Genomic DNA, 22,780 nt, shown 5'->3' with positions numbered 1-22,780 from the left:
CTTCAAATTGACATGTTATTTTTTATTGGTAGATTATTTTTCTCACGATCATTAATATGCATAAGTAATTATCTTGAATACATTAGCATAATTAGAATAAGTAATCCGTTCGGATGAAAGTAGATTGCATTTTTTATGTCTTAAATTTGTGGTCCATCATGTATACAATTGAAATATAAGACTAGTTTCACATACCCAATGAAGAGATTATTTGATTTAATGAACTAACATAATAACGCACTCATTCCTCTGCCCATTTGATAATGTTTTTTTAAAAGGAATGTCGTTACTATCTCTGGGCTCTATGGTCTACTTTTTATCAGATAAAATGAAAAAAAATAAAGTAGAAAAGATATATGACATCTTTTAATATGAAGTCCTTATTAAGTTATGGGCATAGAAAAGCTCAAAACACGTTAATAATAGTTACTGACCTCGAAATAATTTGGTAGTAAATGATTGATGATGATGACGCTGTGCATAGACAATCTGAAATAAATGAACGTGAAAAAATAAATTATATACCAATTTGCTAATACATCTCTAATTATAATATTTAGGATAACATAATATCATTATAAGGCTATTAGGTTAAATAATAACACGAAAATTCGTCCACGAAATGGCAAACAAACCTGAGATGCATTGTATTCTCATATTCTGTTTTGAACATATTTCTTTATCTGCATCGAGTTGTTTCTAACAATTAGTAATTCAATCGTGTAAGTAACAATTGTGAAGACCTTTTATGGGTACTTCTTATTCATAAAAGCTTTTAGTGAGACTACAAACTAATTCAGATAAAGCAAAACACAATACTGCACGATAAAACCGCACTTAAAAGACTATTAAAGTCGGAATTAGCATTTATGATACGGAAATAGAGTTCAGATTCAGTCATGTTTTGAAATCTTAATGTATGGACGAATGGGCGAGTAATTTGAATAATTAAAGGTACATATGTCGTATGTGTGTCGCCGTGTTAAAGAAGCTAATGGTCTAAAAGTTAAATAAAATTGTAAAATGCCAAGCGCAGTGGCATCTTCACGGCGCAATTTGCAATGCATTTGACATAAAGCGTGCGTACCATTTAAGTGTTGGGTTGGCCGTCGTTTTACGAGACTCTTGATAGTTATTCTATTGTACGTTGAACGAGATAATGTTACAACAAGGGGACGGACTATGTGCACGCATGTTAACACCCTTGTTTAATTTATTTATTTATTCGTCTAAAAATATTTAAAGCCTTGACGATTCCACTTCATAATTAAATTCCATAATCTCTCTTGCTTATTTTTCATTGTTCTGAAATAACAAAAAAGCCATTATAACAGGTAAAATAAAAGAAACAAAAGAATCAAAAGTAATTATTTACTGAAACTCTAAGATTACAATTTGTGTGTAGCCTTTACATAAATTAAAATTGACAGCAAGACCACTCCAACAATGTTATAAAATATCTAAAAATTCAGATCAAAACCCATCAAATTAGAATATTACAATCTTGTGTATTGAAAACACCTTTTTGTGTAATAAAAGCAGTTAATAAATTCGACTCACTAAAGTAGAGCCCTCGGAAAACGTCATATCTTATTCAAATAAACCGACAATATTAATATATTCGGTCTAGTTTGTTGTATAGTGCACAATAAAATCAATGTCACTTGGGAATTTATGGCTTATTTAACAAGAGCAGACAGGCAGATCATAAAATTAAAATTTATAGCGACTGTTTTATTTAGTGTACTACTCATTATAATGCTACTGCATAATATGACTAAGAACGATAATACAATAGCTTATAGTGACGAAAAACCTCACAAAAACCAGCGGGAGATTATATTCATGTTCTTTTGTTTTTACGATGACGTTTAAATTAATTAAAATAATAAAAGATGCATTTTAGTTGAATAAAATTAACACATCATTATGACTCAGTCATTTAAATTGGTTCAAAGCGACGAAGAAGTGTGATAATCTCAGGGTTTTGGTGCAGTTAAGACACCGCTATGTGCATTTATTATAATAATTTATTCTCATTCAACATTTGTTTGCATATTCTTGAGCATAATCTTAATTGATTGTCTGAAACGAGCTGATTAAGAGAATTATTGATGATTTTTGCAGTCGGGTGCAATAAATAAACGAGAAACGCGATTGCACTTTTTATTTAAAGAGTTCAACAATTTTTTCGAAGTTTTGATTTATTCTGTAGAATACATTTTGTATTTAGTGTGTAACGCGGAGGCCTAAGTACAGCCCTGTACTGTGCAGTCAGTGCAGGCTCCCCCGGCTGTATGCAATGGCTAGACAAACTCGCGTCTCTATAAAAGGGACAGGTGATTAGGCGACTAAGTACAATCGGGCGCACACGCCGCCGGTACTCACCACATGGGATATTATCACAACTCATCCTGAATAATCAACTGTGCTACATGAAAATGGTAAGTTTTTACTTTAAATTAATAAGATAAGTGCTAAAAGACTAAGCTCTGATATCCTTCAGCAGCATAGTAATATTATTAAATTAAAAATATCTTATGAAAAATATGCTGAAACTTGTTGCGTCAAAAACTGTTGACCTATCCTAATATTGCTTTTAAATTACTGCAAAGTAATCGATGTTGAGTTAAGTTTTTTTTTATTTTTCAAATGATTATTTTATAGCTGATGCAGTCTTCATTCAAAATAACAAATTACTTCTGTCATTATATGACTGATTGATTTAATTAATAAAGTTGTATCAAATTTAATCACAATACCAGAATTGCATATTAATAACAAATCACTAATTTGATTAATTAATTTTTAAATTGAATTAAATCATTCCTAGTTTTTACGAAGATCATTTTAGGTATTACAAATAATTTGGCCCCTCCTTAAATTGACGTAAATGATTGTATAAATTATAAACGATGCTGGGACATGAACTCCTGACCTCTGTTGTAGGATGTTGCATGTTAGCATTTAGGCGAAGAAGGGCAGAACATAGCAAATACTCATTTATCTTTGATTGAATCTTGAAGGTAACAGTAATTTTGTATTTCCCTATTACGGTGATTTAAATGAGGTCAAATATTTATATTTTAAATAACATACACATAAATCGTCTTTGTTTTTCGTCCTCTGAGGTAAATACAACCTAAATTTGTATAATATGTTAATATTATTGCATTGTTATACAACACATTTTTGTCACATCACTTTATGTGAACATGGGCCTATATTAATTTATGGACATAATTTTTCTTTGGGAGTGGGTTCATATGACCTCAGTTCTATACATGTAAATATAGTAATATTTAATTAATATTTGTTTCTCTATAATGTCAAGCATATAATATGAAAATATTCACAAGTTATTTTTAATTACTGTAATAACAAGATCTATTTCCTAATTTTGGCAATATTAAAAAGGGGTGTTTATCAGAAATATTCTGCTCCCGAGTCTTAGCACAAATATATTAATAAAAGCATTTATTCCAACAACATTCGGTCAATTACATTTTTTAGCATTTTTTTGAGGTATCAAAACAATTGTGTTTTACTGTAATCAAATTTTCTAGTGTCTGTATACATCACAAATAAAACAACGTCTAATATAAATATACCTGTTAAAAATTACTCATTAAATCATTATTATAAAGGAAGATCTAAATACATAGCAGATTAACCTGGTAATTAGACAAATTACACATGTCCATATCTATCTTGTATAATCGCTTTATTAATTCAAAGCATCTACGAGCATTTATCTCGTTTTTAAGTACGTGACCATAGTCGGTGCATAGGGCACGGGTTTGCCGCGACTTCTTATGCAATGCGTCGTGCATTTATTGCATCCACAATACATAACCTTTGCCGACAACTGTGCTGCTTACTTCTGTGACAAGTCCCATCGTTTTATGCAGATTTTAGAGTAATCTACAGCTTTATTAAATATTCTTAAAGCTTAAGCCGTAAATTGTAAAAAATATGCTTCCTTTTAACTAAAAATTTACTCCGCAGGAGCCATTTTTGGGTATATACTCGTATATACTACGTTCTACAAATAAACATATTACTGATCAAGAAATATTTCTATTCTATTTAAAGACTAAGGATTCGTATAAATGTATGCAAATATTTTGTCTAAAATTGGCACCGACTTTATTAGTTCCATCTTTATTTCAGTTCCAAGTAATTAACTTATCCGGTGCAGAATAAATTAAAGTTAATGTTTACTATAAATTCATTTGTAATAAATATATTATGCAAGTCATTACATTGACATTTTTATGTCGTTATAATAAATAAAATAATATAAGTAGACGAGCGATCGCTGTTTGAAATTTGCTTCTCATTAAATAGCTTGCGGAAACCAGAATGCAATTAGAATACAATAATATTGACAGTTATTGCGCTTTGAATGAAAATATAGCAAAATATTGTGATGAGAACTCCTGCATTATTTTTCCGAGATGAAGTTTTGAGCAACTGCCCTTATAAGAGACGGTCTTTGTAAAATTTTATTTCGTGATTGCATTTTCTCACACGGAAAATCTATCTCTCTACCAAACTCTCTACTACTCGTACTCGTACTAGAGTAGCAAAAAGAGATACAGGTGATTACATTTAAAATACAAAGTCAGGTAGAAAACAAATAAGTACTATCGGCTATAGCATATTAGCATGGATTAATACCGAGTAGGTATAACGTTACAATATTTTTGTAAATTATAATGAATAATATAAATAATTTTAAAGTAATTTTATACATAGTCTCGACAAGGTCGCGACACGGGCTACATTCAAGTTGACATCTTTATTAAAGTGGGTGAAAATTTATTAGATGCAGACTGTCAGCGGCATTTTTTAGTTACTTCTCACTTCATGTTTTTGTCTTGTTCACATTAATAACAAAGAAGTAGGTGTTCATATTACACACGTAACCTTCTTATAGTTTTTGTTGTATATTTTGATGTTAAAAAAAATAAGCGTCTGCTTTTTGTTAACGTTAAAAAAAAAGATTAATGCTATAGTTATATGTTTGAACTAATTCCAACCATAAGATTTATTGTCAATATCTTTTTTGCCTTAGGTAATTAACAGTTGTAAATTAAACTTGTACGCAATTAACTCATATTTGTGAAAAAGAGAATTAACACGTGGTATCGGTTTACACAGAAACGTACAAATGTCGCTCAAATAAAATACATGTTTAAAAAAACTGCCTCAACATAACACGCTAAAGTGACAGAGACAGCACGAGAGTAGATCATCACTTAAGAGTGAAGGCTGAGTAATCGGCTATGAGAAAATGATAGCAAAAAAGTTGTCAAATCCGTGCCTGTAATCCTGTGAAGGCGTGCGAGCGGTTAATTAGGTGCACACCTTTTGTTTTTGCATGTAGTACATTGTTTTTCGAGGCAACTCTCGAATTCTATGACATGTTCCCACAACTCAACACACTTGCAAAATAGCGAGTGTGCCGACATCTGCATACCACACAGCATCCACTGGTATTTAGGCGGTGCTAAGAATAGTTTGTGGGTGACAAACGGAGAACACCTTTGTTGTGACTTGTGCTGTACAAGCAGTTATGCCATTGTTGTGCTTACAATAACCGTTGTAGTTAACAAGGTTTTATGTGTTATAGCTGAATATAAAACGAGTGAGGTAGCTTCATGTCGAGTCGTCGATGGTTCGATTATTCTAAGCCTTTTTTATACTGATATATTTTGCCCCAAGGCGTGTAATCCAAATGACTGCTTTGATTTATTTTACTGTGTAGAAACAATCTATTATAACATATAGATCGGCGGGCGAAGACACAGACAATTAAGCTAAAAATGTTAATTAATCTCTTTAAATTTTATAATACTCTAACTTTGACGTTAAACTATAATCGGATTACTAAGATATTAGATTTTCCGAATAGATTTGCTTTTTAAGCTTGTTTTATTCTCCAGTATATGGGACTAACGTCACATGTTCAGTTTACATCGATATAAATATTTAATTAAGGAGACTCAATTGTGTGGTGTAATATTTGCTCATGAGAACTTAATTTGAAAACAGTAAGCTAAATTGTAATGGCACAAGCGCACTTAGAAGCTCCTAAAATTTTGAGCTGTGGAGAATTGAGTTAGAATTAATGACATGAGTATGATGTAAATCGATTTGAAGAAACAGTATTTTTCGCCGTCAAGGAAACTATACCGATAGATTTGCTATTCTGAAAATATGACGGATTGGAGTAAGAAGTATTATGACATTTTTGTTAAGATCCAATGATATATCTTACTTTAGCTTCAGGTGGCCCATTATTTGCGGTTTATATTGTGTAATTATTGTCGTAGGTTACATATTAGTATATAATTCTATACACTGTCCTGTATGTAGGCGAAGTTAATGGTCCATGAAGCGCATCAACCTTCGTAATCCTAACCGTCGTTAGCACTGGTAACCAATACGCTATACTATGATGTATTACGTCATTAATACTAGTAGTAAAGTAGCCAGGAGTTACTTGATAACCAAATTTGTTCAATGTTCAAAAAATGCCTGAAAGCTTAATCATAGAATTCTATTACTGTTTTTAAAAATACGAACTTGAAAGTTTTTTTTTAAATAAAAATGTAGAGAGGCATAGTACCTATAGTGTAAGAACCACATAACGTTAGGCATGGGTCTTTTACGATTTAAAAATACAAAATGTTGTATCCAACCAAAAATCTTACCCAAGTAGAAAATTGGATACGCTACCTAACTTCGCAAAAGCGTTACTCACAACGACTAGTATTATATCGCGATGATATTGAATACATATTCTTGATAAATACTTTAGGACCTTTTGTGATACCTATAGAAATTGTATTATATTGCCTTAACCCCGATAAGTCGTGGATCTGCTTGACACCGTCTCTTCGCCATTTACGTCGCCGAGTAAATATTAATATAATTATATGCACTCCGTAACATGGCTTTAAAGTATCCCATGACCTACAATTTAACAATGAGTATTATTATTTATTTGAGAAAATAGCGTATAAAATATCATATTATATTATGTCTGCATATAAGCTTCCCACGACATTATGTTGACTTAATCCTTGAATTTCGAGCCCATTTTGCATTGACTATTTAATCGCGTTAAAGTTACCATAATAAGCTTACAACAGGAAAGTTTACGGTCAGTTTTTTTTTAAATAAAATTTAACAACATGATTCTGTTGGGCCGTCTCTGTGGTATCTCACACATTTCTTGTGTCATATCATGGTCTTCTCCAATAGATCTATTGCAAATCCTTATATTTTTCCTGTTTTGTCAAGCTTTTAGTGTTGTTTTTTCATCACATTCAATAGTATATTTTTTATTAGAGGGTACTTACGGCAAGGTTGTTAATTAAATACTATCTTTACCTTATACTTATATGTGATAATTACACGTTTAATAAGCATAATTAAATTCCAATTAAATATAGCATTAGTGATCAAAAGCTATACCGATGCAGTAGGAAGGCTATTTCCATATTATCATCTTAATGTGTAGTGAAAAGGCCGGTGGGTTATCGAGTTGATCAATAACATGCTCGGAGTCAAATGGCAGTAGTACGAAGATGAACATTGACACTTATTAAACAACGATTCAAAGTACGACTTGAATAACTTGATACACCACTTGACTTCACCTCTGAACTTAAAGTTTCAAAATGCATTGAACTGTTAACTATACTGTCTTTTTACTTAGTGTAACTTTAAAAGCTCTTTATAGTCTGCTATAACAGCATTTAGTATCAGTCCCATTGATTTAGAGGAAAAATTCGTGACAGTGACAATTAAGAAAAGTTCTTCATAGTTTAAAATAGACGCTAAGCTGGTAACTATAGAGGTAAAGTGCCAACCAGTTTTCTACAAACAAAAGGCGCTCTACAATTAACAATTTAGTTCTTTATTCGTGAATTACATATAATAGTTTTTATGGTAATTCGTGGTAATATATAGACTTTAGTTTCGCTTCGAACAAAAGGGAAATTCAATATGTAACATTCACAAACTTATTAATATTCACAGCACGAGTCTATATTGATACAATTTTGACATCGAAACTTAACACCATTTGAACTATATCCGTAAACAAACCGGTCTAATTAACTTTATAAGGCTGTTAATCTCAAGATACTCTTACAAAATTGATATAAATGTGAGCCAAGATTCTAAATTATCGGAATTAGCATAGCTAATTAATATTTTTGATGAAATCAAACATATTAGTACGTTTTTGGTTTCCGTATATGTATCGTATCTATTTTGAGCATCAATCAAGTGCAACTACATCTTTCTTCATCGATAAATTATTTATGTATCGCCTTTTATGTTACTGTTTTAAAATACACAGAAACAATCCGATCTCTTTCGTTTATACAGATACAATATAATAGAAAGCTGCTGTAGGCAGTCGCTTCTATTAACAATTGGATCAAACAAATCGTAATTTAGATTAAAACTAGTTTTTCACTTATTTATTACCGATTGTTACTAAACCATAGATTTAACAATTTAACAAGTAAACTTTAAATAGTTAATAAACACAGCGTATGTCAACCGGCGGATCTTCAGACGAAGGCCGCGTGCCAGAAACGGTCAGGCTCTATATCTAATTGTATTTGTCTTGTCCAGTAGATAACAAGGTGTCTCATATATTTGTTTATTTATGCATCCCATTATAACAATTTTAATGACTTCTTAAATGCACTTTACAACAATGTTTAAGAGTCTCATCTTCAAATCCTAATTGAGTCTCACTTCGACTTATACAGCATTGCCCTTAAAACTTATCAGCGCCCCTAGCGAGATTCAAAAGAACTATTTTACGAAACAAGAGTGTTACGATAGTTTAATGACATTGTTAAGTTAATAATTATTAAAACATCCTAACTAGAGCCTAAAATCCATATGCTGAAATGTCATGAAAATATACATTATCTTTAACATTTTTCGATCAATAAATTGTACTAATTAATCAAATGCCCAGGAAAGAAAAGGTCTCAAAGATATTTAATGGCTGTTGAGGGGTAATAAATCTACGGCTTCCACAACCAACGGAATGCGATGGTCTAGAATTTAATAATACCTTAGTCCTTGTGTTTGTAGGTCACACTATTAAGTTAAACAACCTTGCTCATCTTCGCTATTATTGGCATAAACGTAAAGTTATTGTGCAAATTACCATACATCGCTACTTCGGGGAAGAAAGGGCGTAAAAGCCACTTTTGGCGAAAATGAGTTAATAATGCAACTTTGTTTAGTTTTCGACGCTCTATCGATCTGTATATTTAAAATTTCAATATTCCCAAAAAAATGGCTTTTACCCCCATGATTTTTTTCTCACCAAAACCATTTTTATTATAAAACATTGATGTATATGACATTATTTAATTATTTCAAATTAATAAGGGCGTATCACCATAGTATGAAAGAATATTTGGTCGTAAATACAATATTTATTACGTATAAATTAACTAAAATTGATAAAATAGTATAAAATAATGGTATGTTTGTAATTTATTCTACTAGGTAGGTATTGGTGTATTAAATAAATAAATTTAGTTAAGATGCAAATCAGTTTTATTTATTCATAAATCAAATCAAATTGACAATAATTAGTAATCTTCTTTTTTTTCTATTTCCTTTTCTGTTTTTTGTTTCGTTTTCTTACTTTTTATTAGATGATAGTAATTATTTATCACAGTTAACTTAAAATTTAAATTAATGAATATAATCAAAGTTCAATTCAATTAAATCTTTTCTTTTGTGTCACTATTCATGAATCGTGTGCATTTAACTTAACAGGTAGGTAACCTAATTCGTTATAATAAATTTTGTAATATAGAACTATGATAAATCAGATAATAATAATTATTATGCTATTATTTTGAGCTTCTATGCACCTTAATTTCAATATTCACCACATTAAATCTTACAAAATTATAATAATTGTAGGTTTACTCACGATAATTGTTATAAGTGGTGCAGTCATTAAGACCTTTTCACTGTCTAAAGATGGTTTATACGACACGATGTATGTTAGCATTATAGATATTTGTGGATTTACGTCCTATAGTACGTATTTATAGACGGTGTAAAAGCCATTTTTATTAAAATTTTGGGTCGTAAATCCATCCTATCTTCTAAACCATAAGGTCTACTTAAAATTAAGCTTCTTGATATTAAAGAGCACTTAAATGTAAGTAAATATCACCAATTCATTCGAATTTAACTCTATTGGAAAAAAAGTTATTTTCCAAAATTTAAAAAAAAAATCGTTTTTTCGCTCCCCTGTAAAGTTGCTATTTTGGCTTTTACGCCCTTTCTTCCCCGAAGTAGCGACATAAGTATCGTTTGCGCCTGAACATAGACGGCTAGTGTGTTTATATCTGACACGTTGCTATTTATTTGCTGTTGGCGATATAAAAAGTATGTTTTTTTTAAATTCATCCTTACAACTATCTTTACCGGTTTACTCCAATACAATAGTGCAAGTACATTATAATAATTAAATATTTAGGTACAATAATATAATACTAAACAATAATCTACCCCCTATACCCTATCACAAACTGAACAGTATGTGGCCTCTGTAAATTAAGTTAATTAAATACAAGATTATAATAATATACTTTGTTATCTGTCAGAGAGTAGAATAGTGTCTCATAATCTGTTAGAGTGTCGAGATATAAAAAAAGAACTTTATAATACTTAATTAACTAACGGCTAGTAGAGTGAAACAATAGTCACCCTTTTGAAAAAAAATATGAATGTTTTAAAACACACATACAATGTTCGAAATCTTTTAGTTTACGCCTTATTACTATAGTTTACTTTAAACAATGTTAAAGTCATGTTAGTTAAACTTTGACATCGTCTCTATCCGATTTTTTATCTGCTCTAAATACTGTTTACTGATCTTATACAATTTAAAAACTCTTTTTGCTTCTTTCATTACAGAGGGTGATATTTCTGTTAGGAGTTTTGGCAGTAGCGTCATCAGCGCCGCAGGCGGGAGATAAAGTCATAGAAATTCTGTCCCAGGAGTTCGACCAGCAACCAGATGGATCTTACAGATACAGGTAATATTCACAAATAACAAAACATGAAAATTAATTCAAGCTACTAAAAATAAAATAAGACATTAATTCAATTCGTACAAGCCGTAGCGCCTGCGAAATTGTAACGACTAATTTTGAGTTTAAGGTATTGATCTGACATAATGGTATATGTATTGGTAATTGCTATTAATTGCTGTAACAATAATTTTAAAGCCTCTTGGAACATGCACAGCCAACAATTATTTAGCAAGTAGACCGTTTGTCGCTGCAAAGGTGCATATTTATAGTAACTTTGTGAAGAACCATTATTACGTTTAAAAAAATTAACTAATGATCGGCTTGCATGTATCTTTTATGCGTTTATACAAAGTAACTTATATTTGCGAAATTTTACTGAAACATATGTACTATCGAACAAACTGAATCATGACCCACCATGTGCTCATTTTGTAAAACACGTCTATATACACGTAGGTCGAAATTGGCTTGAACCTACGTTTCCTTGGTAATGAATTTGTTATCTGTCATTATTGCGACAAATCTTTGTGCGCCAATACAATAATGCTTTGCTACCGTTTTCAACAGGCTCCGTGGCGTAGTGGGTTGATGTTACGACTGCGACGCGTCAGGAGTGGGTTCGATACCCACTCAGGACATGGTTTATTCGGCCATTATAGGAAATAATGTAACTATAAAAATTTAAATAATATGGGGTACACAGCATAGTTATTACCCGGTTAAGAAATTGATACACAATTTTGGTCAATAGTATCTTTATTTAGTAAAACATTGACATAAACTCTATTATAAACGCAACTTAAATATTCTATGTAAAAGAACATCAGTCCTTCTTTTCAATAACTTTATACTAATTCAATATAAAACACTTTAAAATCCAGAAATACTAGCGAATACTGTTAATCCAAATGTGTTATCCTTAACAAATATTGCAACAAACTTACTTTTTCTTTTCGAACTACACACCTCGCTCCTTCAATGCAAAAGGGCCACAACTCAAAAAAAAATGAAAATCGTTTTATTGCAAAAATGACACCTGAACCGACTATATTTTATAGTAAAAAAAAACCCCCATCATTTTTGCTTATATTATGGCTGCACTGACTTACTGCCCTTTTTGCATTAGCTCACTTTGACAGGTAATGTCAGTGCAAAACAGCCACTTTGTGAGTTGCGCCCGGAGAATCATCGCAAATGCTCGTCAGTTGCGTGAAAAAGTGCCACAATCCAAAATATGTCTGTGTTGGGTGCAAAATTTCAAGTTAATGTGATTATATTTTACAATACAAAACTGCCATATTTTGGAAAACGTCCTTTTTGCATTCTAACTATAGTATTTGTTACCATATTTTGTAATACAAAAGTGCCATATTTCTGAAAACGACCGTTTTGCATTCAAACACTAGTATTTGTTATTATATTTTGTAATATAACAGTAGCATATTTTGAAATACGTCCCTTTTGCATTAAATTATTGTGGAATAAATAATCATTTTTAGCGTGCTACAATGGGAAGGCCAGAAATATGACCGTTTGGTATGATAATAATTTTAGTTTTCGTTAAAATTTTAAAAATAAAATAATACATTTTGATGCAGGCAAAGGCAAGAGGCACCCTTTCCTTTCAAATTCCTCTTTCAGGGGCAAGATCCGACCAGTCCTTTTCAAATGCGTCTAGGTCATCCCGCCATCTCCATTTAAGGCTCCTGGCGTCTGCTATGACCATCCTCCGTCAGCCAGTTGGTAGATATGCGGGTCCACCTTACCGAATGCATGTGGATAATGTGGCCTGTTCAGTTCCATTTCAGCCAGGCGGTCTTCTCCGCTACATCGGCTATGCGAGTTTGGGAGCGCAGTATAGAATTTCGGGCGTGATCTGTTCTTTTGACGCATAATATTCTATGCTCCATCGCTCTCTGGCTCTTTCTGGTTTTCCGTAAGGGACCATGTTTGGGTAGCGTAGGTAAGGACGGGTATAAACATGTCGACGAGCTTTCACTTCAGTGACAGTGGAAGGTTACCCTTCATTATCTCTTTCCTGGACCAGGATCTCTTTCAGGCACTTGTGACACGTTTGTCCAACTCTTTGTCCCGCCGGTTGTTAAAAGAGGTTATCTGGCCCTAGCAAGTGTACTCGTCGACATAGTCTATGACGTGCCCGTCTACCTCGACCCTACGTTTTGTGTTGTTGGTCATAACCTGGGTTTTTGTACGGTTCTTACTTAGTCCAATCTGAAGGTTTGCCGTGCTCAGATCTTTGAGCATTGATTCGAGTTCCGATGCCGAAAAAGAGAAGAGGACTATGTCGTCTACAAAACAAAGGTTTGTTAACTGTTTACCACTTACAACTATGCTTTTGATTGCCATAACACCGCCAGGCTCCTGAAAATTTCTCCGAGGGTGCTGGTAAATAATTTGGGAGATAGCGGGTCTCCCTGTTTCACGCTTCTTTGGATTTGGAATGATATTGTTGTCTATTGCTTTGATGAGTTTGATGTATGAAGGTTCGATTCTACATAGTATCTTTAAGTAGGACTTGGATGGAGTGATGATTCTATGGCGGAATGAGTAATGCTGTCAAAAGCTTTGGAATAATCCACGAATGCTAAATATAAAGGCTTATAAAACTCAAAAACCTTTTCTATTATCTTATTTCTTTAATACTCCTGCTGCACTCGGTCTACTCGTCACGTTACCCATTGATTGATGATGATGATTGATGTTTAATTTTACTAAATAATGAAAGTTACGCACAAAGTTGATCTCAATAATTTTACTTACTTAATAAAAAGTTAAGATTTTTTAATTTAGATTGTTTAATACAATGTTTTCCTGGTCTATTCAGTTATGGTTTTACTTTGTAATTATTATTAAACTTTTTGATACGGTTTTTTTACCAAAAAAGTACAATTAACCATTTTTATTTGTAAAACTGTGTTTAATTTTTGACATATTTCTCATAATATTGGTTCAAATTTTGAATGCAAAACGGACTTATATGCTTTTTTCTCTTAATAGGTAACAGCTATTACAAAGTTTATTTTGTAGATAGATAGAGCTAAAAAATACGCATCTAATGATATATTAACATCTTATATTTAATAAATAAATATATGAAATGTTATAAAAAAACAGTTTTAAAAATTTGTTTTGGCTCTCCTGTAAAATTTATAGTTTTCGATTTGTGGCCCTTTTGTATTCAAGGAGCGACCTGTCGGACATGAGTTCTATAAATTAAAAATGTTACCAATATTCTAAAAGTGACATATTATTATATCGCAATTAATTTGAACTGGTTACTTTAGAATTTAAAATAAACGTATTATTCCTTAACATTGGCAATCACTGTATGATGGGCAATGACTGTAGTGGTTACCCTAATCGTTTCACAGATTTCTAAATGACGTGCTATTTGATATTTGACACAAATAGGTTTTTTCTTAGTGAAAAGAGTTTAGACTATTTACATTCTAGATTCAAATTAAGAGTGATTTATCGAAAACGTATCTACGTACTGTAATAACAAAGGTCAAAGTTGTCTGTAGTCGTAATACATCATAACACAGTCGTATGCATGTTTAAAATGTCTTAAGTGCAACTTTGACGTAATAGATGAAATTCTTACTGTTTTGACGGTGTCAAGCGAATTATCGGCAAAATGGGTCATGATTCAGTTGGTTCGATAGTACAAGGTCTAACTCGTCCCGCGTTCGTGAGGAAACGCTTGCCCATCTTTGGGACAGTTTTTCAGTATTGGGTAAAGAAAAGTACAGTTAAAAACTTAGAGAAGAAAACATAACACTCACAAATGCATTATACAATACCTAAATTTTAAAAGAACTTCATAAACCATATTTTCCTAAACTCTCAACGTATCTATCCATAGTTTGTTACTAACTTGGAGCACGTTGGCATACCTGAGCTCAATTAAGCTCAATATAAGTTGATTAGAGTCTTTGTCATCATTGATTTGACCGTCTCTTGACCGTCAACTGGTTTGTAATAAGGTCACACACAACCTTAGTGTCAAATGTCACACATAATATGGTAGGTATTATATAATATTTAGAATTGAAGCTTTGTCATCGAAATAACTGACATTTATATTACTCTACGTGCTTTTTATTCCAATTATCTGATATCAAGATCACAGCTATAACAAACATTAAGGAAACTTAAGAGTTGTTGCACCAACCATCCTCAAAATAGTCATCTCGCAAACTATCAATGTGTTTGACGTTCCAAATTTGTAGAAAAACCAGTCTTCTACTAAATTGTCTGTGTGGACTTACCACTCTCGTTATTTTAACTCCCGCAGAAATAACACAGTAGATTTTCATGTTCTAAATGATAACTAGTTTAATTTCTATATTCCAGCTATGAGACGCAGAACGGTATCAAAGCTGAAGAGACCGGCTCTCTGAAGAAGGCCACTAAGCCGGAATCAGCTGACGTCATCATCGCACAAGGAGGCTTCAGTTACACTGCTCCAGACGGCACTGTCATCAACCTGAACTATGTAGCTGATGACGATAATGGATTCCAACCTCAGGTGATCTAATCCATCTTTTAAGAGATACAATTGAATTGATTTAGACTACGCAAATACTTACAAAATAAAACCTGGTATGTGGGTACAAGACGGGACTTCTTTAAATCGCTGATGACAATATAGGTTATTTATCAATCGGTATTCCGTTCCAGGATTGTTCCAAGACTACAAAAGTATTTGCAATTTCCACCATGACCTGATGGAGAGTACGATAGATTTTCTCCCAAGATGTTATTGCGATGATAGTATTTTTTTTCGCGTACGATCAAGCTCTGTGACGTGTTTTCTCTTATCATAGACTCATGCCATTCCGCAATCAGGTGATATTGTCCCATATTAGGATGAAATGTGTTAAAACATATAAATTAACCAAATAAATAAAACGGTGGACCAATTCTTGGTAAAGATCTGAACCGGTCGTCAAACAAAAACACATTAAAATACAAGGTCGTTAGGAGTATGTTGGGATTTAACGAACAAATAACCTTTATTTAAGATCTTTTTTCATTTTTGTTCTATGTCGTCACTGTAATAGAATAGACTGTGATGACATACATGCTTCTATTTTTATGTATTTCCCATTTTGTTCATGGCCTTTGATATTTAAAACGAACATGTCGTACACATATGAATATCAAGTGAATAAAAGTGTAGTTAGTTGAAACACGAATTTAAATGTACCAGTATGATGACACTCTTGATTGTTCAACGTGGCTTCTAATATAACCTATTTAAAAATTTCGTATAATATATTTTTCAGGGTGATCATCTGCCGACTCCCCCACCGATACCTCCGGCGATTCAGAAGGCTCTCGACTATCTCGCCACACTTCCACCGCCACCACCAGGCAGGAACTAAGCCACTGCCACATGACACTGCCTGATGCGCCGACGACCTCAGCATCCAATGTACCTGTTACCCCACGAATACTCGTTCTGTTTTGAAAATAGAATTTATGCTTTTGTTATATTTCAAATTTATATTTTTTAATGGTTAATTTGGTTTTATTTATAGTAAAGAGGATCTCGTAATACTTTATGCATTGCCAGTCTTTTAGATAAGTAAACATTTTACGACGTACTTAAATAAAAATGTTTTGAATTTAACGAGCATATTTATATTCTGTTTGCAAAACAGCACTAACGTTATTACAATATAATATAGTAAGCAATAAAAATATATAAAAAAAGAATGTACCTATAACGACTGAACTGTGATAGACAATGATTGAATTTACGTAAAATGTTTGTGTATTTATTTAAATAAAAGCAAAATCAGTGCCAAAGATGCATTGCAAAATGTAATCTGTATTTTCAATATCCGATATTATAACAACTGTTTTAAAGCCACATTTTTGACAATATTTAAGTTGGTTTTAGCATAATTAAAAACATTTAAAAGGCTATACATACTTGACCTGTTTACTCAGGATTTTATTATAATTATTGGATTTTCCAGTAAAACATGAATAACAAGATTTTTATCTATAACTACGCATGAACAATAAACTAATTCTAGTTCTTAATTAAAGCCAAAATAATATATACATAGGTATAAAATTGCCTTTACAACTGACATGATTTAGAACCTCACATTTCAATTACTTACAACTTTTTTTGCTGTAAATCTTGCTTAACTTAAACATATATTTATTGGTAAAACATCAAGGTTTCCTATACACGAATATGAAGACAATAGGCCAAGATTATTTAGCGAGAAACATACAAACACGTATTGTCACAGAGATGCTAAGTGCGTTGATGTCATTTCCTATCAATCTTATTTTTTTAAACTTCTTTGTACCACTATTTTGTCCTGTTAGGAGTACAACGTATTAAAATATAATAAAATTTGAGCAATGGTAAATGTGGTTGCTTGTGTAAAAAGGGGAAGAAATTAACTTAAGCACAAAAGGAATCCTAAACATAAATTGCTGCCAGATCCATTAAAATCTGCAAACACAATTCAGAATTAATTTTACAATATAAGACAAATCGGTTGACGTAAAGTACAGCCTATACAACTAAATACCTAATTATAGTAAACAATTAAAACTATACGTAATGTAAAAACATAGTAAGTAGGTAATTCTTATACTATACAATGGTATGCAACTGGGTAACTGACTGGATTAACGAAAAACTACTAAACTTGTACTTGTAAATAAAATATCTAAAATGCTCAAGCTATTTTACTACACACTAAAACATTTTATTAGGCTCCAAATTGATACCAACGACAATACGACACTGTGGCGTTGCTACACCGTATTACTTGCATTTTTGTCATTTTCATAAAGAATAACTGATGTGACTGTAGTCAAGTACCCAATTATACATTAATATGCGTGAAATATACGTGAAACGTATATACACTTTATCACGAAGGCAAAATCCAATACGGACGCTGCCGAAACAGATGATGTTTCAAAAACGTGAAAAGCAAAGAAAACACATAACTCCATAAGTTTCAATGAAAGCAAAAGTGATTCAAACAGTACTTGTTGTACCGACATTCCTCCCATAACCTGTTTGCAAAAGTGAGCGTCGAGCCAAGGTCAATGATGAGAACATGAAACAATGTGTTAGATCTATGGATTGTGGTGCTATAAATCTTCCTCCTACAGTACCGGCTCCATTTAAATCCACCAATATTCATCTTTGAACTTATGATCTTTTGAAAGTACGGTTTGAAAATGTTGGATTTAGAAATAAATGGGTCTGAATATAATTATTAAGTAAAAATGTTTTGGCCGGTTTTTTTGCTTTCCGGGTTAAATAAAATTGAAAACATGTCTAGGTCACCCTAGTCGTAAAGCTAAAGTTGTGGTATTTCGATTGTTATAGTTTTGATTTTAAGGAATGAAGAGTTATACGATTTAAGAAAATACTAAAATAAGCAAAGAATTTTAAAAGAATAGGAGTTTAACTATTACAGAGAAAGTATTTTACTTGAAAAATATGATAAGAAGAGTAAAAACATTAATGCCCAAGTAAGTTTTTTGTGAAATTGAAAAACGCTCCTAAGATTAATCCAAAGAAAGAGATATTTTAGGAAAAGCCTGGTAGTCTAAAGAAATAGAAATGTTATTAAAGTACAATAACAGACAATACATTAGGACTGTGACGAAACAAAAAATTACATTCGTTTTTATGCAAAACGAATGTAATTTGATTAAAATTGATTGAAAATTCTTTTGTTGCGGGTACATATTATGTACCCGCAACAAAAGAATATAATTAACGTAGTACTTACGATTACTTTCAACCGATAGTAGATAATTATACTAATCATCGATTATATTGTTTCAAGTTAAACCCGCGTAAGAGTTGTGTTTGTTACGTTTTGTTTACGGAAACGCACTCTGTGTAGCGGCCGTTGCATAATTACTATGTACTAGCAAATGTGAACAAGTGTTCTTATGCATAATATAAAAAATAATTACTTTTAAGGATCCAAGTTCACAAAATTTTTTTTTCATTGTTTTTCGGTTTTTACAGATAAGATACCGAGATGGGTTTTTCTAGGAGTGTTTTACTTTTGTTAGGTATTTAAGAAAATTGACACGTTCCAATTTAGCAAAATGTTTGCCAGATTGCTACAGAGTTTTCCGGTCGCTGCCAAATAAGTTTTATTTAGCGATAGATGCAACGATATTTCCGTCAACAATAGTGACATTGAATATATATTTCTGATCATATTTGAATTTGAAATCAATTGAATTCAGCCGAGGTTCATTGGACCCATATAATACAACTTATTATAGAAATATAATTATTATTTCTAAGATATAATGAAATGCTGATTTTTAGAGAGACTTAAAATATTTGAGAAAAACAGCTGAATGGATTGTTGTCTTGTTACCGTAACTTATAGAAGGTACATCCAAACTTAATTATTCCAATTGACTTGGAATTACGGAAAAACGAAAATTACCAGTTTTCTAATAAGGAAGCTAACAATGATAAATTAGGGCTATTATAATACATTTTCAATAAAAATATAATAATAAAAAATAACCAGTTTCAATAAAACTTGTGGAGTTTTTCTGTGACTGGTTCCGGAGTAGTCTTGGTGGCCAGTATTTCTAAAGCACGTTGGATTGCTAATGGAATGGGCGGAGGTGTCGGTAAATGGGCACCGACGGGACGATAGCCATTCTCATCTGCAGTGTATGACAAGCTGAAGTCATTGCCGTCCTTATCCTGAAACAGTAACATACAGACCAATCAAACTTTATTGTTCATGAGAAATTGACATATTTTTGTGGTTAAATAGGTTAAAATACACGTAAATAACATTCTAGAAACACACTATCTATTCGCAGGGTAAAAATGTACTGTGATTTTGATATTCACCTATATAATATTCGTCTAACTGATGTCATTTCAAGATTACAACATTCCAAATAAAAGGTATAAACCGTGTTATATTGCTACAGTATGTAAAAAAATAAAGCACTAATTTCTAAGAACCATATAATTTCTGTTTGCTCGTCTACTTATGAAGGTCGTGGGTTAGAGAATAAATAAAAAGTATCGAAACGTTCTATGCCTCATAAAATAAACAAGCCACATAGTTAAGGTGAGCCAGATATATTATGCGTTTTTATTTAAATAGTTCAATGCCCCGCGACTTTTGCAATATCTACATATTTATTAAGTCTGAGAATCGTATTATATATCTGGCTATATTAGTTTTTTAGTCTTAAATAGCACGATGTAGTTCTATTGATGGAATAAAACATTTAAAATAACGTTGGTAGTGATAATAGGTATCTACTATTTTTATTAACTACTATACTAAAATCTATTGTAGATTCTATTTTCGTCTACTGTCCTAGAGAACTGCGGCGACGAGATATTTTAGAGAATTTTTAATTGCTTTGTAATAAAAGATACTGACCGTGTATGAGTAGCCTCCGACTACTCCTCCACTTGAACCATCGTCCGCAGGTTTCAGTTCACCTCTAGCGAAGGCTTTTGTGCCGTCTCCGCCTTCGTAGCTGTGGAAAATAAGAAAATATTTATTAATTTCTGTCAAATACCATAAGAATTTCAATTGCATACTACTATCAATCGAGAAATGTATGAAAATATGATGGTCGTTATTGACTTTTATTGAACGAACACCAAATGCTTTTTTGTATAACTTACTACTACTAGTTTAATGAAATAAAAAATGCTACGAATGTAGTACAAAATTTTAAAACAAGCTGAGAAGGTAGCGTCAAAAGCTAATCAATTGTGTGTTCAAAAACCCTATTAGGCCGATACTGAAGTTTGCAAAATATCTAAAAGGCACTAAAAACTAATCACCTGCCAATGAATACACTAGACATGAGGTACGAGAAATAGCTAGTAGATTATAAAAGAAAACTCCAATATTATTCATACATACCTGTAGTGGTAGTCACCATTATACGCGTAGACGTAATTTTCAGATTCTACAATTGGTACAACAGGATCAGGACCTTCCGTCCGCTTCTTGAAATTGTACTTCGGTGAAGGCTCATTAGATTTTTGACTCTCTTTAACTCTTGATGATGTTACCTCTATTGGAGTAGCAATAGATTTGGGCTTTTTAGGTTTTTCAACTTTTTGAGTGGTGACCTCTACTTGAGCTGCTGTGGTTTTGGGTCTTTGAAGTCTTTCAACTCTGGATATTGTGACCTGAACTGGGGCTACAGTGGTTCTCGGTCTTTGAAGTCTTTCAATTTTTGATGTTGTAACCTCAGTTGGAGTTGCAGTAGTTCTGGGTATTGAAGACTTCACAAATTTCGGTGTTGTGACTTCTACTTGAGCAACAGTAGCTTTGGGTTTTTGAAGCTTTTCAATTTTTTTTGTTGTTGTTACCACAATTGGAATTGCAGTAGTTTTGGGTATTGGAGGTTCTACAATCTTTGATGTTGTAACCTCTACAGGAGCTTCTGTAGTTTTAGGCTTTTGAATTTCTTCAACTTTTAATGTCGTGACCTCTATAGGAGCTGCAGTAGTCAAGGGTTCCGTAATTTCTTCAATTTTTGATGTGGTTACTACTACTGGAGTTGCAGTTGTTTTGGGATTTTTGGGCTTAAATTTGGATACTGTCACTCTTGGAATTACAGTAGCTCTGGGTTTTTGGAATTTAACGTACTTTGATGTTGTAACTTCCACAGTTTTGGGTTTTTCAGTTTCTTCAACCTTTGGTGTGGTGACCTCTACTGGAGCTTCAGTTGTTTTGGGTTTTTCAATTTCGTCAATTATTACAGGTGTTGTAATTTCTATTTGAGTAACAGTAGTTTCAGGTTTTTCTTCATTAGTAATCTGGACTTGATTGACGCTACCCAGGTTGGATCCAGGTAAACGTCTAGGATTCTTTGGTTTAAACTTACTCACAGGACTTTTTGTAGTTATGCTTACCGGAATGTTTACTGCTCGCCCTTTAGGCCTAAGATAAGGATTATACCTTTCTATTGACGGAGGACGATTTGCATATCGTGGTGTTGGTCTAAATACTTTTGGAGTAGATTTTGCTGTAGTACTATCATCATCATTAAAATTTTCCTCATAATCTTCATCGCTATCATAGTCTTCTTCAACACTTTCCCTCGACAAAGGCTCATCGTCTTCTTCTTCATCATCATCATATTCCACACTATCCGGTGCGTATCTTTCTATTGACGGAGGGTGATTGAAGCCGTATCTCGATGCCACATTTTTAGCTTGTCGAGGTAATCTCTTCGTTTCATAGATATTTGCACAAGTTACACTGTGTACTAATAATAAAACAACCGGAAAATTCTTTAAGGAAATTAACATAATGATTAATTAAAATATATTATAATTAGATACTTAATATTATTGAGTAATCAGTAAACCTTCTCTTACGCGACTGAGATAACAAATGAGGATGAAACAACAGCCTAAATAACGTCGGATTTTATTAAATCGATTTACTGGTTTGACCAGAATTTAAATCCATACTATTTGTTTTTGTTCCGTACCTAATGATATGTATCCACGTCTATTATGGGTCATAGATAAAAATATACAGCATGTTCAAAATTATAATGTTATTAATCATGCAGGCAGACCAACTATGTTTTGATTCGCGACTGAAAAGAAAACTGAATGTTAC

At 32.4% G+C, this 22,780-nt stretch overlaps 2 protein-coding genes across 2 annotated transcripts; one reads left to right on the top strand and one right to left on the bottom strand.

Moving 5' to 3' along the window:
• Positions 1-2,292: 2,292 nt before the first annotated feature.
• On the top strand, positions 2,293-16,965 carry LOC142972971 (endocuticle structural glycoprotein ABD-4-like). The gene is made up of 4 exons (XM_076114437.1): positions 2,293-2,444; positions 10,990-11,111; positions 15,486-15,660; positions 16,421-16,965. Exons 1-4 carry the CDS (start codon positions 2,436-2,438, stop codon positions 16,517-16,519), a joined length of 405 nt encoding a protein of 134 aa, XP_075970552.1. The 5' UTR covers positions 2,293-2,435; the 3' UTR covers positions 16,520-16,965.
• Positions 16,942-22,530, bottom strand: LOC142972968 (uncharacterized). Its single transcript, XM_076114435.1, has 3 exons — positions 21,062-22,530; positions 20,567-20,666; positions 16,942-19,866 (listed from the first exon to the last, which is right to left on the bottom strand). The coding sequence occupies exons 1-3, from the start codon at positions 22,459-22,461 to the stop codon at positions 19,687-19,689; spliced, it is 1,680 nt and encodes a 559-aa protein (XP_075970550.1). The 5' UTR covers positions 22,462-22,530; the 3' UTR covers positions 16,942-19,686.
• Between the last annotated feature and the right edge of the window lie 250 nt (positions 22,531-22,780).

This window comes from Anticarsia gemmatalis, chromosome 5 (genome assembly GCF_050436995.1).
Source record: "Anticarsia gemmatalis isolate Benzon Research Colony breed Stoneville strain chromosome 5, ilAntGemm2 primary, whole genome shotgun sequence".
NCBI lineage: Eukaryota > Metazoa > Arthropoda > Insecta > Lepidoptera > Erebidae > Anticarsia > Anticarsia gemmatalis.
Note: the sequence above shows the minus strand (reverse complement) of the source record. Positions and strands in the feature narration are given on the sequence as shown.